This window comes from Phacochoerus africanus, chromosome 5 (genome assembly GCF_016906955.1).
Source record: "Phacochoerus africanus isolate WHEZ1 chromosome 5, ROS_Pafr_v1, whole genome shotgun sequence".
NCBI classification, from domain to species: Eukaryota; Metazoa; Chordata; class Mammalia; order Artiodactyla; family Suidae; genus Phacochoerus; species Phacochoerus africanus.
This window is the reverse complement of record NC_062548.1, coordinates 10569996-10593424: the sequence shown is the minus strand read 5'-3', so window position 1 is coordinate 10593424 and position 23429 is coordinate 10569996. Positions and strand designations below refer to the sequence as shown.

At 53.9% G+C, this 23429-nt stretch overlaps 1 protein-coding gene across 11 annotated transcripts in view; it reads right to left on the bottom strand.

Annotated features, from left to right (window-relative positions):
• Window positions 1–23429, bottom strand: part of CUX1 (cut like homeobox 1) — a 352629-nt gene that overhangs the window by 36441 nt on the left and 292759 nt on the right. For 8 of the 11 annotated variants that reach the window (XM_047779765.1, XM_047779771.1, XM_047779764.1 and 5 more), the window contains 2 exons: window positions 4390–4695; window positions 959–1147 (listed from right to left, as the gene is read on the bottom strand). The exons of the other annotated variants lie outside the window; for them this stretch is intronic. In XM_047779765.1, coding sequence (XP_047635721.1) covers window positions 959–1147; window positions 4390–4695 — 495 coding nt within the window. The remainder of the gene's footprint in view (window positions 1–958; window positions 1148–4389; window positions 4696–23429) is intronic. 11 annotated transcript variants of the gene reach the window in all.

Here is a 23429-nt window from a genome sequence, read left to right as displayed (position 1 = left end):
GGGATGGCACCAGGCCTCCTTGGGTGCTGCCAGGAGCTGCCCGAGGGGCTGCGGCCTGTGTCAGAGCTGACGTCTAGCGTCTGAGGGCAGGCAGGGCAGGGGTCCCCGGAGGGCCGCCTGGGCACCTGGTCGCAGGAGAACAGGTGCCTGCCCAGAGCCCCTGCTGTGAAGTCTGACAGCCTCAGTTTGGATTCCCGCTTCTGCCAACTTGAAATAAGTTTCAGAGCCTCATTCTTCCTAGATAAAAACCTCTCCACGGGACAGAGTTATGTGGGCTGAGTGAACTCTCAGCACAGTGTCTGCAAATAGGAGGCCCTTAGGAACTGGGGGTCTCGACTGTCATACAGGGGCTGGCCCCACAGAGCCGGCCTCAGACTCTCTCTCCTTCTCGGAGCTCTAGCCCTGCCTGGCTGGGCGGGGACAGCGAGGCTCGGCTGGAGAAGAACAGCACCCACGCCGGGGGAACACAGAGGACACGAGCCTGGGCTCCACTGCCCCTGGCATGGTCACACGGGCGGCTGTAATGCTCTCTTTGATGGGACAGTAGAGGGAAGCCCCTGGCAGGCGGTAGGTGCGCAGTAAAAGGTAACACCCCGTACACCCAGCGAAGCAGAAGACAACAAACCAAAGGCGCCGCCACCAAGTGGCCGTCCTCGCCTGAAGAAGAAAAGGCACACTGGCCGCCAGGGCAACTGAGAAATGATCCAGGTCCCCCCCGCCCCCCCGGCCTTCCCACGCTCAGTGTCACTGGGTTCCAGCCACTAGGCAGAAAAAGCCACAAATCCTCCTGATTCTTTTAGGTACTCCTGTCGGATGACTGTCAAAAAAGCCTCTGCCCTGCCTTAGAGTCCCTTGGTCACAGATCAGCGTCCCTCATCGGCTCGGCGCGGAGGCTTTCAGAGCGACCGCACGTTTATCAGTGAGACGGCCCTTGGCTGGCGCAGGCTGCGGGACTTACCTTTCTTCTCCATGCGTTTCATGTCCATCAGCTTCTCCACGTTGTTGGGGTCATTCAGCCACAGCTGCATGCGGACAAAGGGCTCCCGTCCCTTCAGACTGAGCTTGTGCCAGGGCTTTGGGCGAGCGAGGAGGTCGGAGACGGAGCCTTGGGTGAGCCCTAGGATGGTCTCCCCAAACAAGCGCTGACCTAGAGACGAAATGCAACCAAGGGAAACGTCACTGCTGAGACCCAGGGAGCTGGCAGGGCAAGGACGTGTCAAGGTTAAATTCAGAAACGGGGATTCAAGGGAGCTCCTGCTGTGGGTCAGCCAGCGGGTTAAGCACCCGACATAGTGTCTGTGTGGACGCGGGTTTGATCCCTGGCCTAAGGATCCGGCGTTGCTGTGACCTGTGGTGTAGGTCGCAGATGTGGCTCGGATCCCACGTTGCTGTGGCTGTGGCATAGGCCGGTAGCTGCAGCTTCGGTTGGACCTCTAGCCTGGGAACCTCCATATGCTGCAAGCAAGGCCCTAAAAAGCAAGCAAACAAACAACAACCAAAAAGAAATGGGGGTTCAAGACCCAGAGTCTGATCAGCTGGGTCCGGGCTTGGAAGCCAGCACATCGTAGAATCACTTCCTCAACCAGACTCGGAACCAATTCCTCTGGTGATGGAGTCGATATTTCTCTTGCATCCTGTTTACACACAAAGTTTCTTTCAAAGAAGCCTTTGGGCTTCGGAGGAACTCAGGTCTGGGTGACACCTACAGCGTTTATCAGAGCGGCTTAATCCCAAACCCGAGCTCAGGGGGTTAAGCAGCTCGTGGGGAGATGGCTCGCTTACAGCCTCAAAGCACGGGGCCCACTGCACCGGCTCCTTTCATGAATAGCAAGGTTATCTGGTCTTGCTGAGAAAACAGGCCACCTGACCCGAGGCCACAGCAGGAGAGAGAAGGAGAAAGCGCTCCTCGGCCCTGCTTCCCTGGAACGCAGGCCATCGCCAATTCTAAAGGCTGTCCCCAAAGTCCAGGAGCCTCTGCTGACTGGAGCTCAAAGCGGACCAACCCCTTGCTCCGAGGCCATGGTGGGCAGCCTGCCCCCCAGGCTGATCAGAGGGCACTTGGCTCCGGAGGGCACAGCAGGGCCAGGTCTAAAACAGTATTTCGCTTCTCATTCAGCTGCAGGTGAAGAGAGGCCACCGCTTTAAAGGTACAAAGGAGAAGCAGGCATAACCCGACGGGCCTGACGGGAGACCATCAAAGAACCGGACTTGGTGGAAACGGAGCCTGGGATCGCGTGGCCAGGGGTTGGTACCATCAGTCCCACAGAGCATGACACCAGCTCTGCCCCTTGGTGGCAAGGTGACTGTGGATGACTGGATCGCTCCCGCTGTGGCTCAGGGGCCTCCACTTGTGATCGGGAAACACCCCCACCTGTGCTCACGGCGTAGCTCCAAGAGCCCTGCCTCGTAAGAAGCGGGGCTCCAAGGAGAAGGTTGCGGCAGGGGAGGCTTTGGATTTGAGATATTAGATTTGTTTGGGGTCAGTCATTTTAACTGAGCGATACGTTTGTTGATTTTGTAAACCTGTGGCTACTCTGCTTTTCACACTCTACTTCGTTAAGCCTGTAAACATCCTAGGTCCTTACCAGTTTTCAGTGCTGTGGTTTTAAATATATTTTACCTAAGTCTAATCTGGCGAGTGAATCTCATTTCACTCCAAGGAGCCTGTTATGTCCAGAAAAGCGATAAGATATGAACAGCCACTTACTGTTTGCTTGACCCACCCAGTTGTATGGAGGGTGGGGGGGGGGAAAATCAAGTGATTATTCTTAGAAAATGATTTGTATTACTTTTAGAGGGTTCACAGCAGTGGTTCTCAATCGTTTTGGGGGTAACAAACACATTTGAGAACCTCAAGGAAGCTACTGACCCTCACCCCCCCACTTTTTTTTGGTCTTTTTGCTATTTCTTGGGCCGCTCCCACGGCACATGGAGGTTCCCAGGCTAGGGGTCTAATTGGAGCTGTAGCCGCTGGCCTACGCCAGAGCCACAGCAATGCAGGATCCAAGCCACATCTGCGACCCACACCACAGCTCATGGCAATGCTGGATCCTTAACCCAGTGAGCAAGGCCAGGGATCGAACCTGCAACCTCATGGTTCCTAGTCAGATTCGTTAACCACTGCACCACGAAGGGAACTCTGACCCTCACCCTTTAAAATGTGTGCACACACACACTCTGCGTGAGACTTTAACAGCCTGACCCGTGAACACCCCCAAGATGCCAGGTCAAAGGTTAAGAGGATGCTTGGGTCTCAACCAAGCTGTAATTCAGTTGTAGGTTGGCCCTTTTGTGTCTGCTACTCAGAGACCCCGGGAGGGGAGGCAGTGTCTCTCCTGGAGAAGCCAAGACTGGCTGGAGCAACTGCGAAGGCTACTTCTCATCTCCAAATCCAGGGTGACGCTGCTATGGTGCCTTTTCTGCAAGTCCCTCAGACCACTGACCTGTCCTCACAGCAAATACGAACCTCGGCTGTCGGGCTCTTCCATGACGCTATCCAGATACCGGTGGGCTCATGCTGGCCCTGCCCAGCTCTGTGCACCCCCCCAACCCCCAGGATTTGGAGCTCCCTGGCATGCCCCGATCAGGGTGGTCAGACTGCACGCATCTTGTCTTCCGAAAGGTCCTGGTGAGGGTGCGGGGGTGAGAGCAGCGTCAATTCCGACACCCTTATGAGCTCTTAGTGTTCATGGCTGTAGAATGTTTTCTTTCTCTTTATTTTTTATTTTTGTCTTTTTGCCTTTTCTAGGACCATACCTGCAGCATGTGGAGGTTCCCAGACTAGTGGTCGAATCGGAGCTGTAGCTGCCAAGCCTACACCAGGGCCACAGCAACGCGGGATCTGAGCCACATCTGCGACCTACACCACAGCTCAAGGCAATGCTGGATCCTTAACCCACTGAGCGAGGCCAGGGATTGAACCCTCAACCTCATGGTTCCTGGTCAGATTCGTTAACCACTGAGCCACAACGGGAACTCCTATAGAAAGTTTTAGGTTCCTTTTTTTTTTTTGTCTTTTTAGGGCCACACCTGAGGCATATGGACATTCCCAGGTTAGCGATTGAATTGGAGTTGTAGCCGCCGGCCTACGCCACAGCCACGCTGGATCCGAGCCTGCCTGTGACCTACACCTCATGGCAACGCTGGATCCTTGACCCACTGAGCGAGGCCAGGGAATCGAACCCGCGTCCTCACGGACACCAGTCAGACCTGTTTCCGCTGAGCCTAAGGCGAGGGGAACTCCTGTTTCAGGTTCTCATGGGCAGGCTGGCAAGGCCGACACCCTGTGGCTGGCTCAGCCTGAGGCCCCCTCCACCGGCTCTTCCTGAGACCTCCCAACGGGAAACGACCTGCCGCCTCTGGACCTAGCGGCTGGCGGGGGGCACCTACCGAGGTTGTTGTCGGTCAGCACCTCCTTGACCCTCTTGGTGATGCCGTAGGTGTCCAGCTCTGGGGACATGGCTACCAGCTCCTGAATGCTGAGGGCCGAGTGCCCGGAGAGGGGCAGCGGGGTGGCGGGCTGGGAGGAGTCTGAAGCGGGCGGGTCGCTGGGTTCCGGCGGTTTGCCATCCTTACTCGTGTCAATGGGGGGACAGGGCTGCTGGACCAGTTCGGTCAAACTCTTCACTGATTCGCTCGAGCTCATGGGTGACTCAGGCGCAGGGCTGCAGCTGGCCGAGGTCTTTGGAGTGCTTTCTGAAAGTGAAGCACAGGGAAACCCGAGGCTGAGAAGAGCTGTCTTTGCCCACGCCGCCTGCCCTCCCCATCCGGGGCTGCTCATCGAATGCCTGCGCGAGAAGGAGACGGTCCGGCGGCCTACGGCGCTCAGTGAGCCGTTCCACCGCTTTCTGCCTGAGAATTAACCTTTCCTTTTCTAGATTAGAAAATAAAAAAACAGCAGAAACAGAAAAAAACCAGGGGTGTAAACAGAGCATTTCCGAAGGCTCCATAAAGGCATCCCGGCCAAAAAAATAAGAGTCGATTAATCATGAGCTGTCACGGTCACCATGTCATCCGACGGCACCCCAGGACTCTATACTTCAGAAGGCACTGGCTACATTTTACTTTGCACATTTATTTTGTCCATGGTTTCCAGCACAAAATGAAGGGATATATTATTTTAAATTACTTAAATGAGGGCTGCCTGTGATGTGCAGTCTTCAGTGAAGACCCTTGAAGGTGAGACCTGAGACCCGAGGCCTCGGCTGCAGGCGCCTGGGGGCCTAGTGCAGAGTTGGGACCCCCAGGTGGGGCCTTACTCTGATCCCCGAGGGCTCCTTGGCACCCGCCCAGGAGGGAACCAAGCCAAGAGGGGTGCCTGCCCTGCTCGCCGTCAGACCCCAGGACGCGCTTCCGCAAAGCCAGCTCTCTGTCCGTCAGCAACGCCGGAGGAGACAGGGCCAGCGCGGGCCGTTGGGTCTCCACACTGTCCTTTCTTGAGAAGGGCCTGTCTTGTGGCAGGTGTCCGGTGGGGAGTGCCACCTGCTCTGCTGGGGAGTAGTCCCTTCTGGCTCTCTGTTAGAGCTGCCCCTAAAACCTAGACTGCGGCTGCCGGGAAGAAAGGCTTCTGCCATTTCCTAATTTCCAAATACAGAAAGCATGTGGGGTAAAACCCGCCTTTGGCTCAGAGTCTGGGTGCAAACTTAACCCCCACTCGCACTGGGCACGGCACATGGTGAGGCCCCAGAGCACTGATAACTCACGAGGCTGGGCCACGCATGGGTATCTGCACCCCAAATCCTCGCGACCTGACTAAACAAAATGGAACCCGAAGAAATACCTAAATTTCAAGTGACCACAGAACGGGAGTGACCTCGCGGACATATTATATCCAGGATAACAACCTATTCCCAACTCAAGGGGACGGAAAAATGTATTTCAAACACGAGGGCTATTTTGACAAAATACCCTGAAAGATAAAAATCCCAAGGAAAGCAATAGCCATTCAACCGATAAACTCAGCTATTGTCCTAAACCAGTATAGAGTTGCACCGTCACAGAAGGCTGTGTCCTCAACCTGGGAAATCAGGTTAAAAATAAACAACGACGACAACAAAAACTGGTTTGCGAAAGATGTAAAAGAGAGAGACGGCAGAAACGGTCCATATCAATCTTTAAGGCCATCTGAGTCCTACAAATCGGATTTCTTCGCTCTGCCCACCTCCAGGTCATCATGCAACTGGATATAAAAGCCGGCAAATGTTATTTTTATATCTGAAGCAGCAAAGGAATTGTACTGTAAATGTGCCCTGATTCACCCATGCGAGGGACCAATTTGGCAGATCATCCATCTTGCTCACTGCATCCTGTCAAGGATGCCATGAATTCCCCACATGATAAACAGATGCCCTTCCAGGCTGGTGTCCTTTAACCCACCGCAAGGTCAGCATCACGACTGCCTGGAGAACATGCTCAAATGCCGGCCCGGTTTTGTTCTGGGCGCCGGCACGGGCGGGTCCCTGCTCGAGCGGAGGCTCACATCCTTCGTCCAGGCGTCCTCAGCCAGACACTCACATGCATTTTTGCCAGGAACCGCCCCCCCTCCCCCGAGAGAACGGACTGAAGGTGCTTGCCCCACAGTACTGGCGTGCCTCTGTGCTCCCAACTGGGACTGCCAACAGAGGCAAAGCTCCCCGAGATCAAAACCCCCACAGGGGAGCTGTGGCTCAACAGTAACAAACCCGACTAGGATCCATGAGGAGGTGGGTTCGATCCCTGGCCTCCCTCAGTGGGTTAAGGATCTGGCGTTGCCACGAGCTGTGGCACAGGTTGCAGGTGCAGCTTATATCCAGTGTTGCCGTGGCTGTGGTGTAGACTGCAGCTGCAGCTCTGATGCAACCCCTAGTCCAGAAGATTCCATATGTTGCAGGTGTGGCCATAAAAAGGGGGAAAAAAAAAAAAAGAAAAGAAAAAAAAAAACCCTGGGCCTCGAAACGTCTGCTTTCATTGTGAGTCTGTGTAAACTGTATCAGCCGAGTGATAATTGTTAAGTGACAGACACGTGCACACAGGTGCCACCACAGTCTCGGGTCACTGGGAGTAGAACTAGGCCCATTATTTTGGAAACAGACCCACTGGACACACCACGAATCCACAGGTTCAGAACACTACACTGTAAAGTCATTCATGTGTCTAGAAAGCTCTTTCCACTAAGCACCACAAACCAGACCCATCGATCGGTTCCAACAAACCCCCCCTGGCGAGGGGGCCAGGCCCCTTGGTGCCAGGACAGGTGCCTGTACGACTCAGAAGAAACACAGCCAACACAGGATTAGAAATATTACTTTTCTTTTCCAAAAATTTAGCAAATGGAGCCCTCTGATTAAAACAATACTTTTTGAAAGAATAAGGCTTCGTGCTCTTCTGTGTAATTAAAAATCATTTAAACGAGGAGTTCCCATTTGTACTGAAGTATAACCCCTACCCACAAGCCCTCTTAAAATAGTTATCTCTTGGAGTTCCCCTCATGGCGCAGTGGTTAACGAATCCAACTAGGAACCATGAGGTTGCGGGTTCAATCCCTGACCTTGCTCAGTGGGTTCAAGATCTGGCGTTGCCGTGAGCTGTGGTGTAGGTTGCAGATGCGGCTTGGATCCCACGTTGCTGTGGCTGTGGTGTAGGCAGGTGGCTATGGCTCTGATTGGACCCCTAGCCTGGGAATCTCCATATGCCGAGGAAGCGGCCCTAGAAAAGGCAAAAAGACAAAAAAAAAAAAAGCCCCAACCATTTAAACGAGAAAAAGAGAAGGAGCCCTGAGCTTGGCACTAAGGCACTGAACCTGGAGGGCTCCTCCACCAGCCGCTGTGCTAACTTGAACGTGACTCTTAACTTCCCGGAACATCTTGGTCTGCAAAGATGCAGATGGGGCTGTTGTGAGGAACAAAGCTGCCACGTGGTCAGGGCTCAGTTAATCTGAATCTGATGTTTAAAAAAAGAGAGTAATTGTTAACTGGTATTGGAACATATTTGTCTACCTAAAGGTTCCCTGGATGGGAAGTAAATCTCTTCGTGATTTATTGCTGTTTCTCCCACGGTTCCTGGCACCAGACTGAGATGCCGGGGAGACTCAATGGCTACATCTTATGTGATACCATTTAGATGACATGCTGATAAAGGTAAGACTCTAGGGACAAAAAACAGATTGGCGTTGGTGGGGGCGAAGGGCAGGGGTTGACAACAAAGGGGCCCGAGGGAGCCCGGGGAGGAGATGGACTTCGTTTACAGCTCGATCACCCAAACTCAGAGACTATTTCTATGAGTGGAGAAGGAATTTTACTCTATGTGAATTAGACTTCAGGGTCAACCTACTTAGGACAAAAGGGTGAGCAGAGAGGATGCAGGAAGACGCATTATTTCCTCATTCGTTCACTCACTGCCTGAGTGCGTTGATCGGGCCAGTGGGAAGACGGCAGTGATGGGGCTGGAGGGGGCCCGACCTGCCTGGAGCTCACGCCTAGTGGGGAAGGTGGCTGCGAAACAGAAGTACCTAGAGGATCCTGAAGGTCCTGATGGGAGACGGATGGGGAACTCGGAGCACACAGCAGGGGGCTGGGGACACAGACATGGCCTGGGGCCCAGAGAACTCCTGGGAGAGTGACACTTCAGGGGGGCTTCAGAGATGAATGGGAACTAGCCGGCTAAGTTGGGGTGGGTAGCAGTGAGAAGGAAGGGAGGTAGAATATTCCAGACACCTGGGCAGGGGGTGGCAGTGGTGGCGGTTTTGAGGCATCAATAAAATGGAGTGTAGTGAGAACAGGAGGCAAAGAGAGGAGCCCAGGGGCTGGGCTGTGCAGGGCCTTCCCATTGGCTAACGTGTCCGTTTTAATTTTTGTGCAGCTGGGAGCCAGGGCACCTTCATACGATACACCATGTGCTGTAACCAGCAGTGAGGGGGTCAGGACTGGGGCCATGTGTCCCGGCACCGAGAGCACAACGCTGAGCCCGCTAAGCCAGGCAGAATGCAGCCAGTGGTGGGGAGCCTGCACCACTGCATGCTGTGTGTGGCTTCAGACGCGTGGCGAGGGTAGAAGGTCACGAGCAGGAATGATTAAGAAGCAAACTCAGGATAGACAGTGGCTGATTTCTTGGAGGAATGAGATTAAGGAGAGAGGCTAACGCTTTCTTTCTTTTAAAAACATAGGATTGAGGGAGTTCCCTGGTGGGGTCAAGGACACGCCCGGTTGTCACTGCAGTAGCTAGGGTTTGATCCCTGGCCCAGGAACTTCTGCATGCTGCAGCTGCGGACATAGCCAAAACACACACACACACACACACACACACACACATACACACACGTATGTTTGAGTTACGGCCAAAAGTTAAAGTTGGGCGATGGGCATTCATTGGGTTATTCCGCAATTCCGTGTGTGAAATATTATGATCTAACATCAAAGAGTAAGAAAGCAAACACTAGTTCACTGTTGCTTCAGTGCAGAGGCTGAGCTTGCCACCAGCATGGGGGGCAGGGGAGGGGGGCAGGCATCCCGAGGAGGCTGGAGCGTCCTCGGGGGAGAGCGGGGGGGCAGCTGAAGAGGGCAGCCAGAGGGGCAGGAGACGCAGGGGGCTCAGCGGAGAGCTAGGAGGTCACATCAACAGGACAGGGGCCTCGTGGGGGGAGGGCCGAGGAAGAGGGAGGAAGTGGGCGTGTCCCAGGCTGTGGGCTGGGCTCCCGGGTGTGTGGGTGCTGTTCCGAGAGGGGGTGCAGTGCAAGAGGAGCCCCCTGGGGTGCGGGGGAAGATGACAATTAAGAGCCCCGATTCCACTGCCACTTGGAAGAGCAGCTGCTGCTCAAGCGAGCACGTCCCGTGCCCTTGCGGTGCGCCTGCCCCTGTGCTGAGGCTCCCGGAGTGAACCCCTCCATCTGTGTGACCCCACGTGCCTGAGGATGGGCACCTCCACCTGTCTCATGTGACAGAGATGGGACATTGGGCTCAGAGTCTCAGAGCCAAGAACGAATCAGGCATCCTGGACTCTATTAGCCCACGTGGACGGGTGGGCAGCGCCCCGGGCTCTCATCAGGGGCAGAGCGACTGGGCCACCTTCCAGGTTATGGATTCTCTACGCTCCACGTATCAACATGTGTGAACCTCAACAACATGAGGGTGAGGCCCCCAAAGCCAACCCCCCAGGGGCGGGGTGGGGGGTGGGGGACTGGAATGCACTCGGAACCTCATCTGAACACCGCCATGGGCTACGGGCAGATACACATGGGTTCATTTCAAGTCTCACGACGGTCCTGGGGTGGAAACAGAAACCCCACGTCCCAGGCGAGGAAACCCAGGCTTCGCCGGGCAGCGAGACCTGGCCCAGGTCACACGGGCGGAGCAAGGATCTGAAGGGCTCGGGAGCGGACAGCCTCCGTGCTTCTGCCCATCCTCCAGCGTCACAGCAGCCTGCCCGCCTTCACTCATTCATTCACTCAAAGGCACCCGCTCTGTGTCGGGTCCTCTGCTTGATATCAGGAAAAGAAGAAATTAAACACAAACTTTGCTTTCAAGGAGGCTGCAGCCTGCAGGACAGGGACAACTGGAAACGGGTAATTTGCATGAAAGCCCAGTGACGGACACAGTCCATCTATCCAATTTTTTTTTCTTCTTTTGTCCTTTTAGGGTTGCACCCGTGGCATATGGAGGTGCCCAGGCTAGGGGTCTAAACAGAGCTGCAGCTTCCAGCCTACGCCACAGCAACGTGGGATCTGAGCCACGCCTGCGACCTACACCACAGCTCATGGCAACGCCAGATCCTTAACCTATTGATCGAGGCCAGGGATCGAACCCGCAACCTCATGGTTCCTAGTTGGATTCGTTTCCACCGTGCCACGACGGGAACTCCCATCTATCCAATTTTGACAGCAATAGTAAGGGGTTTACATTTAAAATGTGATCTGTGTGGATTAGTTTTGGGGGGAAGGCGGAAGAGCAGCCCGGATAGTAAGATACAGAAAGCACAGACAGTGACTCAGGACCCTCTGAAACACACAAAGCTTTCAGGAACTATAAAAGGATTATGAAAAATATTATATTCCGAAAACAGCAGGCAAACAACAGCTGCCTTAAGTTTTCAATGGAAGCCAATTGAAAATGCACACCCGCCATAATTTTCAGAGACAAATCTCCCTGCAGTTTACCCGATCCACTGTTTAAATTTCCATACCCGGCCCTCTATCTGCAGTAATAATAACCCCAATTCCATTTAGTGTTCATTTGAGCAGTCAGGATAAAGTCATTTCTTATTATCTCCCCACTGTGTAAAAAACAGCTTGAAGGTAGGAAGTCAGCAAGCATTTTCACCAAAAAGTAATTATTGTAAGTGACATTTTTACTGCTGGCATGCCATAAGGCGAACTGTGCATTCAGAAGGACAAGTTGCTGAAACAAAATGACAGGGTACTCTGTGACATTCTGACAAGAACCCAAACATTATTTAACTGGCGGCTGGTCTGATGCACCCCTTTGCATTGTGTCCAGAGTTTGGGCTTTGAGCCCGTGCGTGCGCCGAGCCAGGAAATTCCCAGCCACTATAAGGACAGACCAGCGTGGGGGGCGAAAGCGAGGAGCAGAGGGGGAGCGGCAGGGTCACGGCCTGGTGCATGGGGACGGGGACCAGGGAGGGAGGAAGTCAAAGAGCAGAGGAGGGGGTGCTGGGCGGGCAGAGGCTGCAGGTGGAGCCCCACTGCGGGGCAAGGACGTGCAGAAGGTTCTGGAGCACCTGGTGCTGGCGACTCTGTCCAGCAGGGCCCTGGGGCCTGGAAGGACCCTGCCCAGATGGAGGGCCTTCCGGGCTGCCAGTGATGACCAGTCCAGAGGGTGCCCGCCAGCCCAGAATGCTTCCCAGCCGAGCTCAGATGCGGAGATCATGATGGGGACACCGAACCCGAGCTGAAACGTGGGGACTCAGGCGTTTCCTCTCCGGAGGGACCTCTGCCTGGGGGTCCATGGCCGACAGGCCTCTATGGAAATAATGAGCTCAACAACAAACCCCAGAACCCCCCCAAAAAAAACCCAAAAAGAAAAAAAAAAGCCACACACAAAAAAAAACCCCAACAAAAAAGAAACAACCAGCTTCCCTGTGGCAAAGGTGAACGGCAGCCTGATTTACTCTCCTGTGTTCTAGTGCCACAGGGTAACGTGGGGACCCCCTCTGACAGCCCAAGCACCAAACCCTTCCCAGGGGGCGGCACTGGTGGCTCTGAGCCTCCGTGAGCAGACACTTCTGGCCCCGGGGGGACCACCGCGCTGTTATCCAGCCACATCTCTCTCCCTTAGACACGGCCAGCGCGAGAACGTGGAGCTGTCTCGCTTTTGGGTACGAGTGGTCTTGTGACCGATGAGCAGGGGTTTGAAAGGAAAGACGTGGACATTGTCACAGCCATCAGACAGACACGCAGGAGCTGTCAGCACCCCCTGCCCCCCGACGTCTCCGCACACTTTCTACCGAGAAAGGAAGACAAGTAACCCAACAACACACCGAGGCACATCCGCGCACCTGACGCAGCCCTACTACACGCAGCCTTTTCTCCGAGGGGTGCACCTGATGCCAGTGGGGGAGGGAGGGGGGCTCAGTGCCCCAGGCCCCAGCCCCAAGGGCCCCGGTGGGTCTCCCCCTGCCCCTGGGGAAAGCCCCCTCCCACGGGCGGCGTCACACGTCAGCACACACCCCTCCCGAGAGCCAGGTCCTACCGCCTTCCTCACTGGCTGCGGGCTGGCAATACTCTTTGGCCCTCACCAGCCTGGGCCCTGCCGTACATCACTGAAAACGACCTACGAAAGTGCTCGTTTCAACAGTAACAATGACATAGTAGGTACTGATGCACATGCGTGAACATTGTTTTTTTTTGTTTTTTGCTCTTTTTTTTTTTGAGGGCTGCACCTGCGGCATATGGAAGTTCCCAGGCTAGAGGTTGAATCGGAGCTGCAGCTGCGGGCCTACACCACAGCCACAGCAACATGGGACCCGAGCTGCATCTGCGACCTGCACCACAGCTCATGGCCACGCCAGATCCTTAACTCACTGGGTGAGGCCAGGCATCGAACCTGTGTCCTCGCGGATACTACTTGGGTTCGTTACCACAGAGACACAATGGGAACTCCTGTGTGAGCATTTTTCAAAAGTCTGCCGAAGAAACTCACAATGACTTGGAAGCCAACATCCACGACTAACAAAGCAAACTTGCTGAATAAAAGCAAGGTTTCTCCTTAACTGGTGCCATTTCTAGCTTATGTCCCCAAGCTTGACTTCTAGGTCACTTGCAGAAAGGGCCTGCGTCTTTCATGCAATGAGGGAACCCTCTACTTGCCAGGAGGGTTCTAGGAGGTGGGGGCAGTGATGAGCCAGGCGGACACCAGTAGGCAAGTCACTGTCACAAAGGCCCTGTGACAGAGACTAGGGTAGGGACTTGCAGGGGGTGGTGGCAGCTCAGAGCACTGTGACACTTAACTGAGGCTGGGGAGGCAGGAACAGGAAAGAGACAGGGAGGAGGGGCCGTCACACACTAAGCGGGTGGGACTTTTTTTTGTTGTTTTTTTTAAGCTTTGAGGGCCATACTTGTGGCATTTGGAAGTTCCCAGGCTAGGGGTCAAATTGGAGCTGCAAGTGCCGGTCTACACCACAGCCCTGGCAACGCAGGATCCAAGCTGCGTCTCTGACCTACACCACAGCTCACAGTCCCGCCAGTTCCTCAACCCACTTGAGCAAAGGCCAAGGATTGAACGTGTGATTCTCATGGATACTAGTCGGGTTTGCAACGTGCTGGACCACAGCGGGAACTCCCAGAAGGTGGGAGTTTAACCCCAGGGAGGGCGCCGGCAGGCTGCACAATCTGGAGAGATGGTCCTGGCTGCGTACTGGACAGAAAGAGGTGATCTGAGATCTGGGCCAGGGTACGGGCTGCAGGAATACAGAGAAGAGAAACCAGAGTTGTTTAGGAATAGAAACTGTGTGTACGGTGGGGGCGGGGGGGGGGCGGTGTAGGAGGGCTGCCAGCCCCTGGCCCGGGTGATGGGGTGGGCAGAGCTTTTAGGAGGAACGCCAGAGGCGGGGCTGTCCCTGGGAGAAAAGGCTGAGCTCGACCTTGGTTGCGTTTCACTGGAGGGGGTGACGAACACGGGTCTGTCGGGAGGTCGGCACACGGGGGCAGAGGATGCAGCTGAGACCTCTTCCCATTGGGTGCCACCCGGCGCTCCCCTCACTCTTGGGAGGGTCTCTCCCCCTCCTCTTTCCTCCCCGAACTGGGAAAAGCACAGCCGGGTCGAAGGCGCTGAGAAAGGATCTTAGCAATTCCGAGTTGACTGAGATGCACCCAGGGCAGCTGCCCGAGGGATGTGGGCCTGAGCCCAGGGGTGGGCACTGCAGGGGACCCGGGCTTCTGCACCCTCCTTGGGCTTCCATTATTTTTCGTGTGTATCTTTTATAAGCTCTTAAGGAAAATACGCATGTCAAGAGCAGAGTTTAGGAATATTCAAAATGCAAAGCCTTCCTTCAGTGACAACTTGATTTTGGTGGGGAGCTCCTGGCCTGGCGAGGCTGCGGGAACCACTGGGTGACACAGCTGGCCCTGCTGCAGGAACACAGCGCTCGCCCCGTTCCCGGCTTTTCTACTGATCCATACTGATTTAGAAATAATGCTTTCAAATTACCTTCAATAACCTTATTACCGCACCAGCTGTGTGCAGGAACACTTATTGCCGCATCCCTGTGCATTAAGGGAAAATGTATGTCATACAAACAGTCTAAATATATATTACGGAGATGGGAAAAACAAACCCTCTCGTTAAACTGCTCTGCTGTAATCAAAGATTAATCACTCCGTGTGTGAGTGCACGCGCCCGCGTGCCCGTGTTCCCCCTCTTTCTCCGGGGTTCCTTTCCGGCTTGGGGCAAACCTGCCCATCCTTCACCGGTCGGGACGCTCAGGCAGCCCAGCCAGCCATTCTGACAGTGGAATTAATTCCCCGGATTGCTAAGCGCTGGAGGAGCTAAGAGTTGGCTTTGAACGCTGCCTTCTTCCTGAGGCTTTCAGGCCTGCAGCTCAGAATCTCTCCTTCCCGCCCCCTGGGCACCTGGTGCACAGCAGGCTCTGAAGTGCCCATCTGCACCCAGGCCCTGGCGTTTGCCCCAAGAGCAGCCTGTCCCCACGACGCCAGGCGGCCTGGCGTGTGGGTGAGGATGTCTGGGCTGTGACAGGATGCACCTCGGAGAATCCATGCGGATGGAGGCCAGCGCGTCGCACGCTGCGGCGGTGGGCAGGTGAGTGCGCCGAGCTGGCCCTACGCGGGCCCCGGGCCGTGCCGAGCAGAACCCAGTGACATCGTCCTTGCATGTGATGGCATTAGAAAAGCTATTAAGGTACATTATTTTACACCTCCTCCTAATCTCTCCATCCTGCTTTACTTAATTTGTGATGAAATTGTTGAGAAAGGGTACTTAATGTATGACAGTCAGTAAAAGTAATTTATCATCTTCCCGCTTCAGTGCTCACGTTATCAGCGAACTCATTTTCTGCATTCATCATGCAATCAGCCTATTATTTGCATATTAATCAGGCAGTGGACCATGAAAGAACTGCATCCCAGCCAAATGCTGCACTATCTCAGGAGAAACACTCAGTAATTATCATACATCAGTGTTATGATGTGGTAATTGATTATAACATCTTTCCGCTGCCCCTGGGGAGCCCCTCTGCTACCCCGGCTCCAGGCGCCCTGGACAGTTGCTCTTTCCCCCCCAAATCAGAGTCACCACCGCCGGTCTCTCCAAGGGAGATTTCTGTGGACTAAGGACCCTCCTCTCTCAGTTTCATAAGGTATTTATACCACCTGGGACACAACTGACCGCAACTCAGGGACGAGAGGGTCAAGCCGGGAGAAAGGCATGCCCCGCGGGACACAGCCTTTTAGCTTCAGAGGTGCTGAGAAAGTTCCCTTATCACGTGAGATGCTGCAACTTCAACCCCTCCTCGTTGCAAAGTTGGTACAAAGGCGGTGTGGCTGCTTTATTTAGGTGCCAAATGACAAGCCTAATTTTGGCCCTCTTATAAAGGACAAACCCAACATCTGCCAATTCAGGCTCAGGCTATATTTAGGATTCCAGTTCTGAAGGGAAGAACAAAACACAGAATCAAGATGAAGGTGATGACGGAAGCTGCCTGGCTTCGCTTCCCTCTCTTGGGGACCCCCTTTCTCACTCCCGAGAATCAGGGTCGGTGGGGGCCCAGGCCCGGGGTCCTGGGCTGGCTGAGGGCCACAGGCAGGGACGGGCACGGCCGCTGAAGGGTGGAAGGGGGAGCACCCTGCACCACGGTGAGTATTTTCCTTAGATCAGCCTGGAAGGGGGTTCAAAGCAGCATGGACCTGAATCACAGGCCAGCTGGGTCACACACTTTCTGTTCATAAACTTGGGTCTGACGGTGCCACTGATTCACGGCTGGGTTTCCTTCCCTTCTGCCCAGCTCCCAGGCTGGAACACCGGGAGATGCCTCCTGGTACTGAGACGTCTGCTTGTTCTATTCCTTGTTCATCTTGGATCTGATTTTAAAATACATGTCTGTTTATAAGATGAGCTCAGTTTTGTTCCTTGTTTTGAATCGTGGTCTTGACTTCTCTGACCAATCGCTCCGGGGACCAACCCTCCACCCATCATGGGGGACCAAGTCCTCAGGGCACCTCCGTGGCAGCAAGACCCTGGTCTCAGGACCACGTGTGCTCCTTCCACCTCCTCCCGGGCTAAGGGCAAACTGCCCCTCATCTCGGAGCATCCTTCCGCTTACTGCTTAGGGATTAAAGGTATTAGCACTGCGCTTGGCACATCAAAGATGTAAATATGTGCGTTTCTTCATTTTATTCTTACCACCTTTAAAAAAGTGCTTGAGGATTTTTAAGCATTTAAAGCGCCCGCATCCTTCCCTGGAACCAAACCATTGAAAACGCAAGTCCTCATTTGCTCCTATGACCTACTTTTGCCTCTTGTACAGAATGCCCAGTGTCCTGTAAATTTTGTTCTCCAGTCTAAAGGGAGAGAAAGGGGATGTGTCCAGAGGCCCGTGACCAGGGCCCACGGGGGCCTTCTCCAACAGGGGACACCGCCATGCCAGCCCTGAGGGTCCAGGGAACCGGGAGAAGCAGAGGGAGGCAGGGGTGCGGGGAACCTGGCTGACAGCCAGCCCCACGTCTAGGTAAGATGGCCTGGGTCCGTGCTACTTTGCCCCAAGTGGCCGGAGTGCTGATCTGCAGTCTTTCCTCTTGAGGCTCAAGATTTTGGGTCAAGTTCATGGAATGGCAGATGGATGGGAGACTTTCAAAGATAGATGGTATTTCAGGGAAGCCAGGAATCGGGAGAGCTGACCCACTGGGCCGACCGCCACCCAGCAGTGCTCTTACTTTACCATCGCCACCCGAGCAGTGAATGCTGGACCTCTTTTCTGTGTGTGTGTGTGTGTGTGTGTGTGTGTGTCTTTTTAGGACCATACCCCCAGCATACGGATGTTCCCAGGCTAGGGGTCGAATGCCACAGCCACAACCACAAGCACAACCACGCTGGATCTAAGCCTCATCAGCAACTTACACCAGAGCTCATGGCAATGTCAGATCCTTAACCCACGGAGCGGGGCCAGGGATCGAACCCAAAACCTCATGGATAGTAGTCGGGTTCATTACTGCTGAGCCACGACACCTTTTCCCCGTTTTAAAGCCAGGAGCCTGACATTTCACGTGTGCATATGCGTTACACTATAGCTCTCCGTGTGCACAAGCAGTGAGGTGTGACGGCACGGGCAGCAGTAGGAAAAGCGGACTCTCAACTAGCACCTCCACTGTGCCTGCCAGCCGCTGCTCTAGAGGCTTCTGTGCACGAACTCATTTCAAACTCCCTACAGTCTAGGAGACAGGGACTTTATTTTTCCTGTTTTAAAGAGGAAACGGAGACACAGAGAGGTTGTGTCCCTTGCCCGAGGCCACACAGCTGCTGGCGGCCGAGGTGAGACGAGCCCTCTGTGGTCTGCCCTGAGCGCACCGCATCCTGCTGCAGCTCATGCGTGCTCAAGGCCAGTCACTGCAGGATCTTTCCTGAGGTTTTGCTGTTAAAATCAGTCTAAACATCTCTCACTAGTGATTGGTTAAATAAAATATGGGAGGTCCAGATAGAGGAACTCCCTCTAGCAGTGAAAAGAGGAGTAAGTTCTTTATTTCCCAGTGGAGGGGAGTCTCCACAGGCTACCTACCGCCAGGCGAGAGGAGCCAGGCACACCTCGGGTCCCACGCGCTCCCTCTGCCTGCAACAGACATCTCAATGCGGACTCCGAAGAAGAACAGGAGTGCAGGGCCCGGGGGCGAGTGCCTGGGGGTTTGGGGATGAGGGTGGGGGCGACTTGTGTTTTTAAAAAGGGTGTAAGCTCTTTTAAATCCCGCATTTTGTAACCACGATGTATTTTACTTAAAAAAAAAACAAAAAACAAAAAACAAAACCTCACAAACCATAATTAAAAAGAAGTCCTCTAAATCTCTTATCCTGGGTAACTCTGATTCTCCCCTCTATTTTGGACACACACAGCCACCAATCCCACTCGAGGAACACAGAGCCTAGGGGGCTCATCTGTGCTGGGGCAGCCTTTCCCAGGGATGGAGATGACGACATTTGCTGCGTTGAGACAGAACGAGGAGCAGCTGCCTCGCTGCCGCCTCAGGGATGCCTGTGCAGGGGCTGCAGGTGCAGGAAGCTCTAGGGGAGGGGCAGGCCAGGCTGGGCTCGGATCGTCCCACCCCCATGTCACAGGGCCTCCACACTCCTCTGCCTTCCGGGGCTCATGCTGCAGGGAGGCTGTTGCTGGCTCACGTGGCCGGTCCCCACCAGGAATCCCACAAATGCTCGGAATGGCTGGGAGAGCTGGAAAAGCATGAAGGCATGTAGGGGGATACAGGGAGGTGACGCCAACAAGTCACCCCTCAAGGGAGCGTGCGAGAAGCGCACCCTCCTCTGCCAGCGTGCAGCCCAGTGGGGGCTGTCTGTGAAGCCCCAGCCCGCCTCTCTGCACCCTGGAAGCCTCTCCTCTCAGGAAAGAGCCGCCCCCCCGCAGGAAGGAGGTTTGGGGGTGAGACAGGGCAGGCCGAGCATCCTGGGCCCGGTGCTGCCACGCACGCAGGGCACCCCAAAGGAACAAGGAGCCCCCTTTTGTCCTGCTGTCCATTATTTTTCTTATCGTATCCGCCTCAAGGCAGTAATAGTGTAACCTACATAAAGGACAAAATTCTTCTGTAATCCAGTTTGCCTCTAGTATTTCAAAAGAATAAAAGGCTTTAAAAAAAATAAATTAGGGGCTTTTGCTTTATAAAAAAAAAAAAATGGAGTTTCCACTGTGGCTCAGCAAGTTAAGAACCCAATGAGTATCCATGAAGAGGAGGGTTCGGTCCCTGGCCTCGCTCAGTGAGTTAAGGATCCGGCACTGTCGTGAGCTATGGTGTAGGTCCCAGATGTGGCTCAGACCTGGTGTTGCTGCGGCTGCGGCACAGGTTGGCAGCTGCATCTCTGATTGGACCCCTCGCCTGGGAACCTCCATGTGCCGCGGGTGCGGCCTATCAAATAAAAAATAGTAGTAATAAAAAATAAAAGACCTCTGAACTAGGGGCTTCTAATATTTTCCCTATTTCCCAAAGCTTCCACACACATACCATGTCCTCACCCATCAATGAACCTCTGCCCACAGAGCTTTCCCCTGGGAATGTCCTTCTCCCCGACCCCTTTGCCCTTCAAGGCCCAGCTTCCCCCTCGGGGCGCCCTCAGCACTACGCTCCCCCCCCCCCCCACCGCCCCGCCATGGGCCTGAGCACATACGTACCAGGTGACAGACGACAGTAAGGTGGGTTGTGCCTGATCCCAGAAACCTGTCTTTTCTGATCTTAGAACAGAGGATTCCTTTATCTGGATGGTAGTAAAATGCCCTCATGCAGGGTCCACTCAAGAAAGAGAAATGAATGGGCACTTAGTTCCTCTTGCGGCCAACTTCATAGTCAGTGAGTGGGTGCAGGAAGCTCAGCCCCAGGATAAATGAGCAGTGGCCCCTGCTTAGGGAGGACACATCCAGAATTCTCTTTTGTTTCTGCTCTGTTGTCTATGGCCATGTATAAATCAGTTATGTATATATGAATCTTTTCAGCTATTCAAAATAAATGAGGGTAAGAATATATATGTATTTTTTTTTATGGCTCCACCAGGGGGGATCAAACCTGCGCCACAGCAGCAGCCCAAGACACAGCAGTGACAAGGTCGGATCTTCAACCTGCTAGGCCACCAGGGTACTCCCAAGGATAATTCTTTTTAGGGAGCATCAACAGTTACTTTCGTGATTTATTTCCATGAAAGAGAAGGGGGGAAAAAAGAAAAAAGAAGAAAGAAAGAAAAACAAAACAAAACAGATCAGACCGAGTCTAGGGCAACGAATGAAGCGTCTTGCCTGCTTGAGACGGCGCCATGGAATCTTCTGGGGGTACAGCTAAGCCCTTTCCTTTTCCTCTTAATGTGTTATCCCAATGCCCCTCCCTGACTTAGTCATTAGAATTGAGGAACTGACTGCTTATTCAAGGAAGCTGCATCAGGGTCCTACTGCTGAGTTCAAAGCACTGAAACGGTAAACACGTCCTCCGGGTCGTTCCATTGGTACCAAGTGGAGCCATTATGCAGGTCAAGAAGGAAAGCTGGCCTGTCCCTACTGGGGGCGGGGAGGGGGCTGCGTACGGCCACATACAGCCTGTCGCCCTGTGGTCCCCGTGTCAGGGAGGGTCACACACGGGACCACCCACGTTAGAGATGGACTAACAGCTGCCGCCTTCTCGAGAGGCAACTGGTGCTCTGCTGAGTGAGAACAGCGACGTGGAGCCATGGAATTCTCCATGGGCGGAGACTTGGAAGCCACAGTTCCTGCCTGACACGCTGGGAAAAAGCTGGGTACTTTATAATTAATCCGAGGAGGCCAGGCCAGCCTCTCCCTTAGTACAGCTGGCAGGGAAGCTTGTTAGCTACTGCAACGAAACGCTCCCCCAGCACAAAGTCACAAGGCTGAGTCGGTGGGTGTGGGTGGCGGGTGACTCCTCTCTGCGTTCTCCCTAATGCAATGACTAAGTCGCATCCAGGAAAATTTGTTCCTTCCTCTTTCCTTCTCCCCCTTTGAGAGTCGTCTCCTGTCTCCTTTCCCTTGGGGCAAACAGATTAATCACACCAAGGAGCCATGAATAAGAAATGAGCTTTAAGGAATGAAAAGGAAAAAAAAAAATCCAATCTCAGATCATATCTATGTACCTACCTACCCACAGACACACACCCCTTCATTCCATCTCACGGTTTTCTTCCTTTTAAAAAAACCCTGTTGGAATTCCCTGGTGGCTTTGCGGGTAGAGGATCCAGCTATGGCTTGAGTTCAGTTCCTGCCCTGGAAGCCTCCATGTACCACAGGTGCGGCCAAAAAACCAAAACCAAAACCAAAAACCAACCAACCAACCAAACGACAACAAAATCCCACAACAACCCTGCTAACCGATAAGCAAAGACTGGGGGCCACACTTGAAGAAAACCAGGCTGATGGGGCCCCTCCCTTCTTCTGAGAGCGCGCCCTCTGCGCCTGGAGCATTGCTACAGTCAGCAGTGCGGGGCCACTAATGGATAAGAGCTGGGATGGGAGACAGACAGAAGGGAGACCCCGAAAACCGAGCCCAAAGCACCCCTGTGCCTCCACCTTCAGACAGGCCTGCTGCATTAGGGCAAAGGCAGCCCGAGACGCCAGCTCAGAACTGCTGGTGGGAAACCGGACTACAGGGAACAGAGGAGCAGGTAACTGCTCTGAAGTCCTGTCCTTTGCAAACCGGTTTTGCTTTTTCTTTCTTTCTCTCTCTCTTTTTTTTTTTTTTAAAAGTCACTCCCCCTCTGTTCTCCTTACTCTTCATCGAGGCGTCAATAGCTTCCAAAATCACCATGGGTCACTCGCTGAAAACAGCACGGATGTCCCCCCATGTCCAAGCCCATTCACCCCAACGCTGGGATCATCAAAGGAGCATTTAGAAACGGTGACATCCTCCGGGAGGAAAAAAAAGGACGACGCACTAGACCCTGCAGCCTCTCTCTCTCCTTTACCGTAAAACCCATTGGCAGGTCTGAGATACCGATCTTAGGGAAAACGGAGACGGCGAGGGCAGCAGAGCTGGGCAGAGAGAGGCCGACAGGAATCCTCAGTGAGGAAAACATTCCCGTGTCAGCAGTTTGCTGTTTAGATGAGCGAGGCCCTCCACTCCCAGGGCACCTCATCGCCATGGTAACTACGGGCAGAGCCAGGCATGGGAGCCGCGCCATCTCTGCTCAGACCCGGGCTGTGGCTGGAGGGCGGGTCTCCCATGGCCCTTCCACCTGGGAGGCAAAACCCATGGCCAGGTCGGTTCGGTAGCCTGAAATCTCAAACGCCGAGGGCTCCCCATCAATGCTCAGCGACAGACCAACCCAGGGTTAGAATTACCTCCCTGCAGCCATCTGGCTCCACCGTGCTGAGCTGCCCTCGGCAGAGGCCTCCTGGAGCCACCACCAAGGACAGAACAACCTTTTGGGTCTGGGGGCCTCTTGGTCACCACGGAGAGAGCAGGGAATCAGAATCCTGGAGAAATTCCAGGCCAGAGGTGTGCGACCCTGCCTTTGGGGGAGCAGTGCTGAATGCTTCCTCAGAGACGCTGATTTTTTAAGCTGCCCAAGAAGATTCTGGAGTCTTCCAGAGTCACTCATCCCAACGACTTAACTGACACTCATCATTATAAGAGAACTCTAATTTTCAAATCTAAATTCCACATACTGAAAGGCACAGCTACTTTAATTTTTAGAAACCCTCTTGAAAGGAAAACACTGGTAGTAAAGAAATTTCAAACAAGGAAAACTACCACCCACAATCTTGCCACTATATGATCGTCTTTCTTTTCATTTTGACAGGCACTTTCTAGTCTTTCCTGATCCAGAGAAACATTTTTCGTTTAGATACCACCATCATGATATTTTTAAAAATGTCTATTTTCCAGGAGTTCCCATCGTGGCTCAACAGAAACAAATCTGACCGATAGCCATGAGGACACAGGTTCGATCCCTGGCCACGCTCAGTGGGTTAAGGATCCGGGGTTGCTGTGGCTGTGCGGTAGGCCGGCGGCTACAGCGCCGCTTTGACCCCTAGCCTGGAAACTTCCATGTGCCATGGGTGTGGCCCTAAAAAGAAAAAAAATCATTTTATATTTTCCTAGAAGATAAGAGATGTTTTCCTGTTTTTCCCCACAATCGCCACAGTCATCACTTCTGATGGCTTCCTTACTGCTGATTCATAACACTGGTGTTTCGAGAGAGAGCGATTTGCAATCCACCTCCCACCTTGCTGAGGTGACAGAGGGAGAGGCCTGCCTGCTGCCTCTTCACAGAAACCAGGGGAAA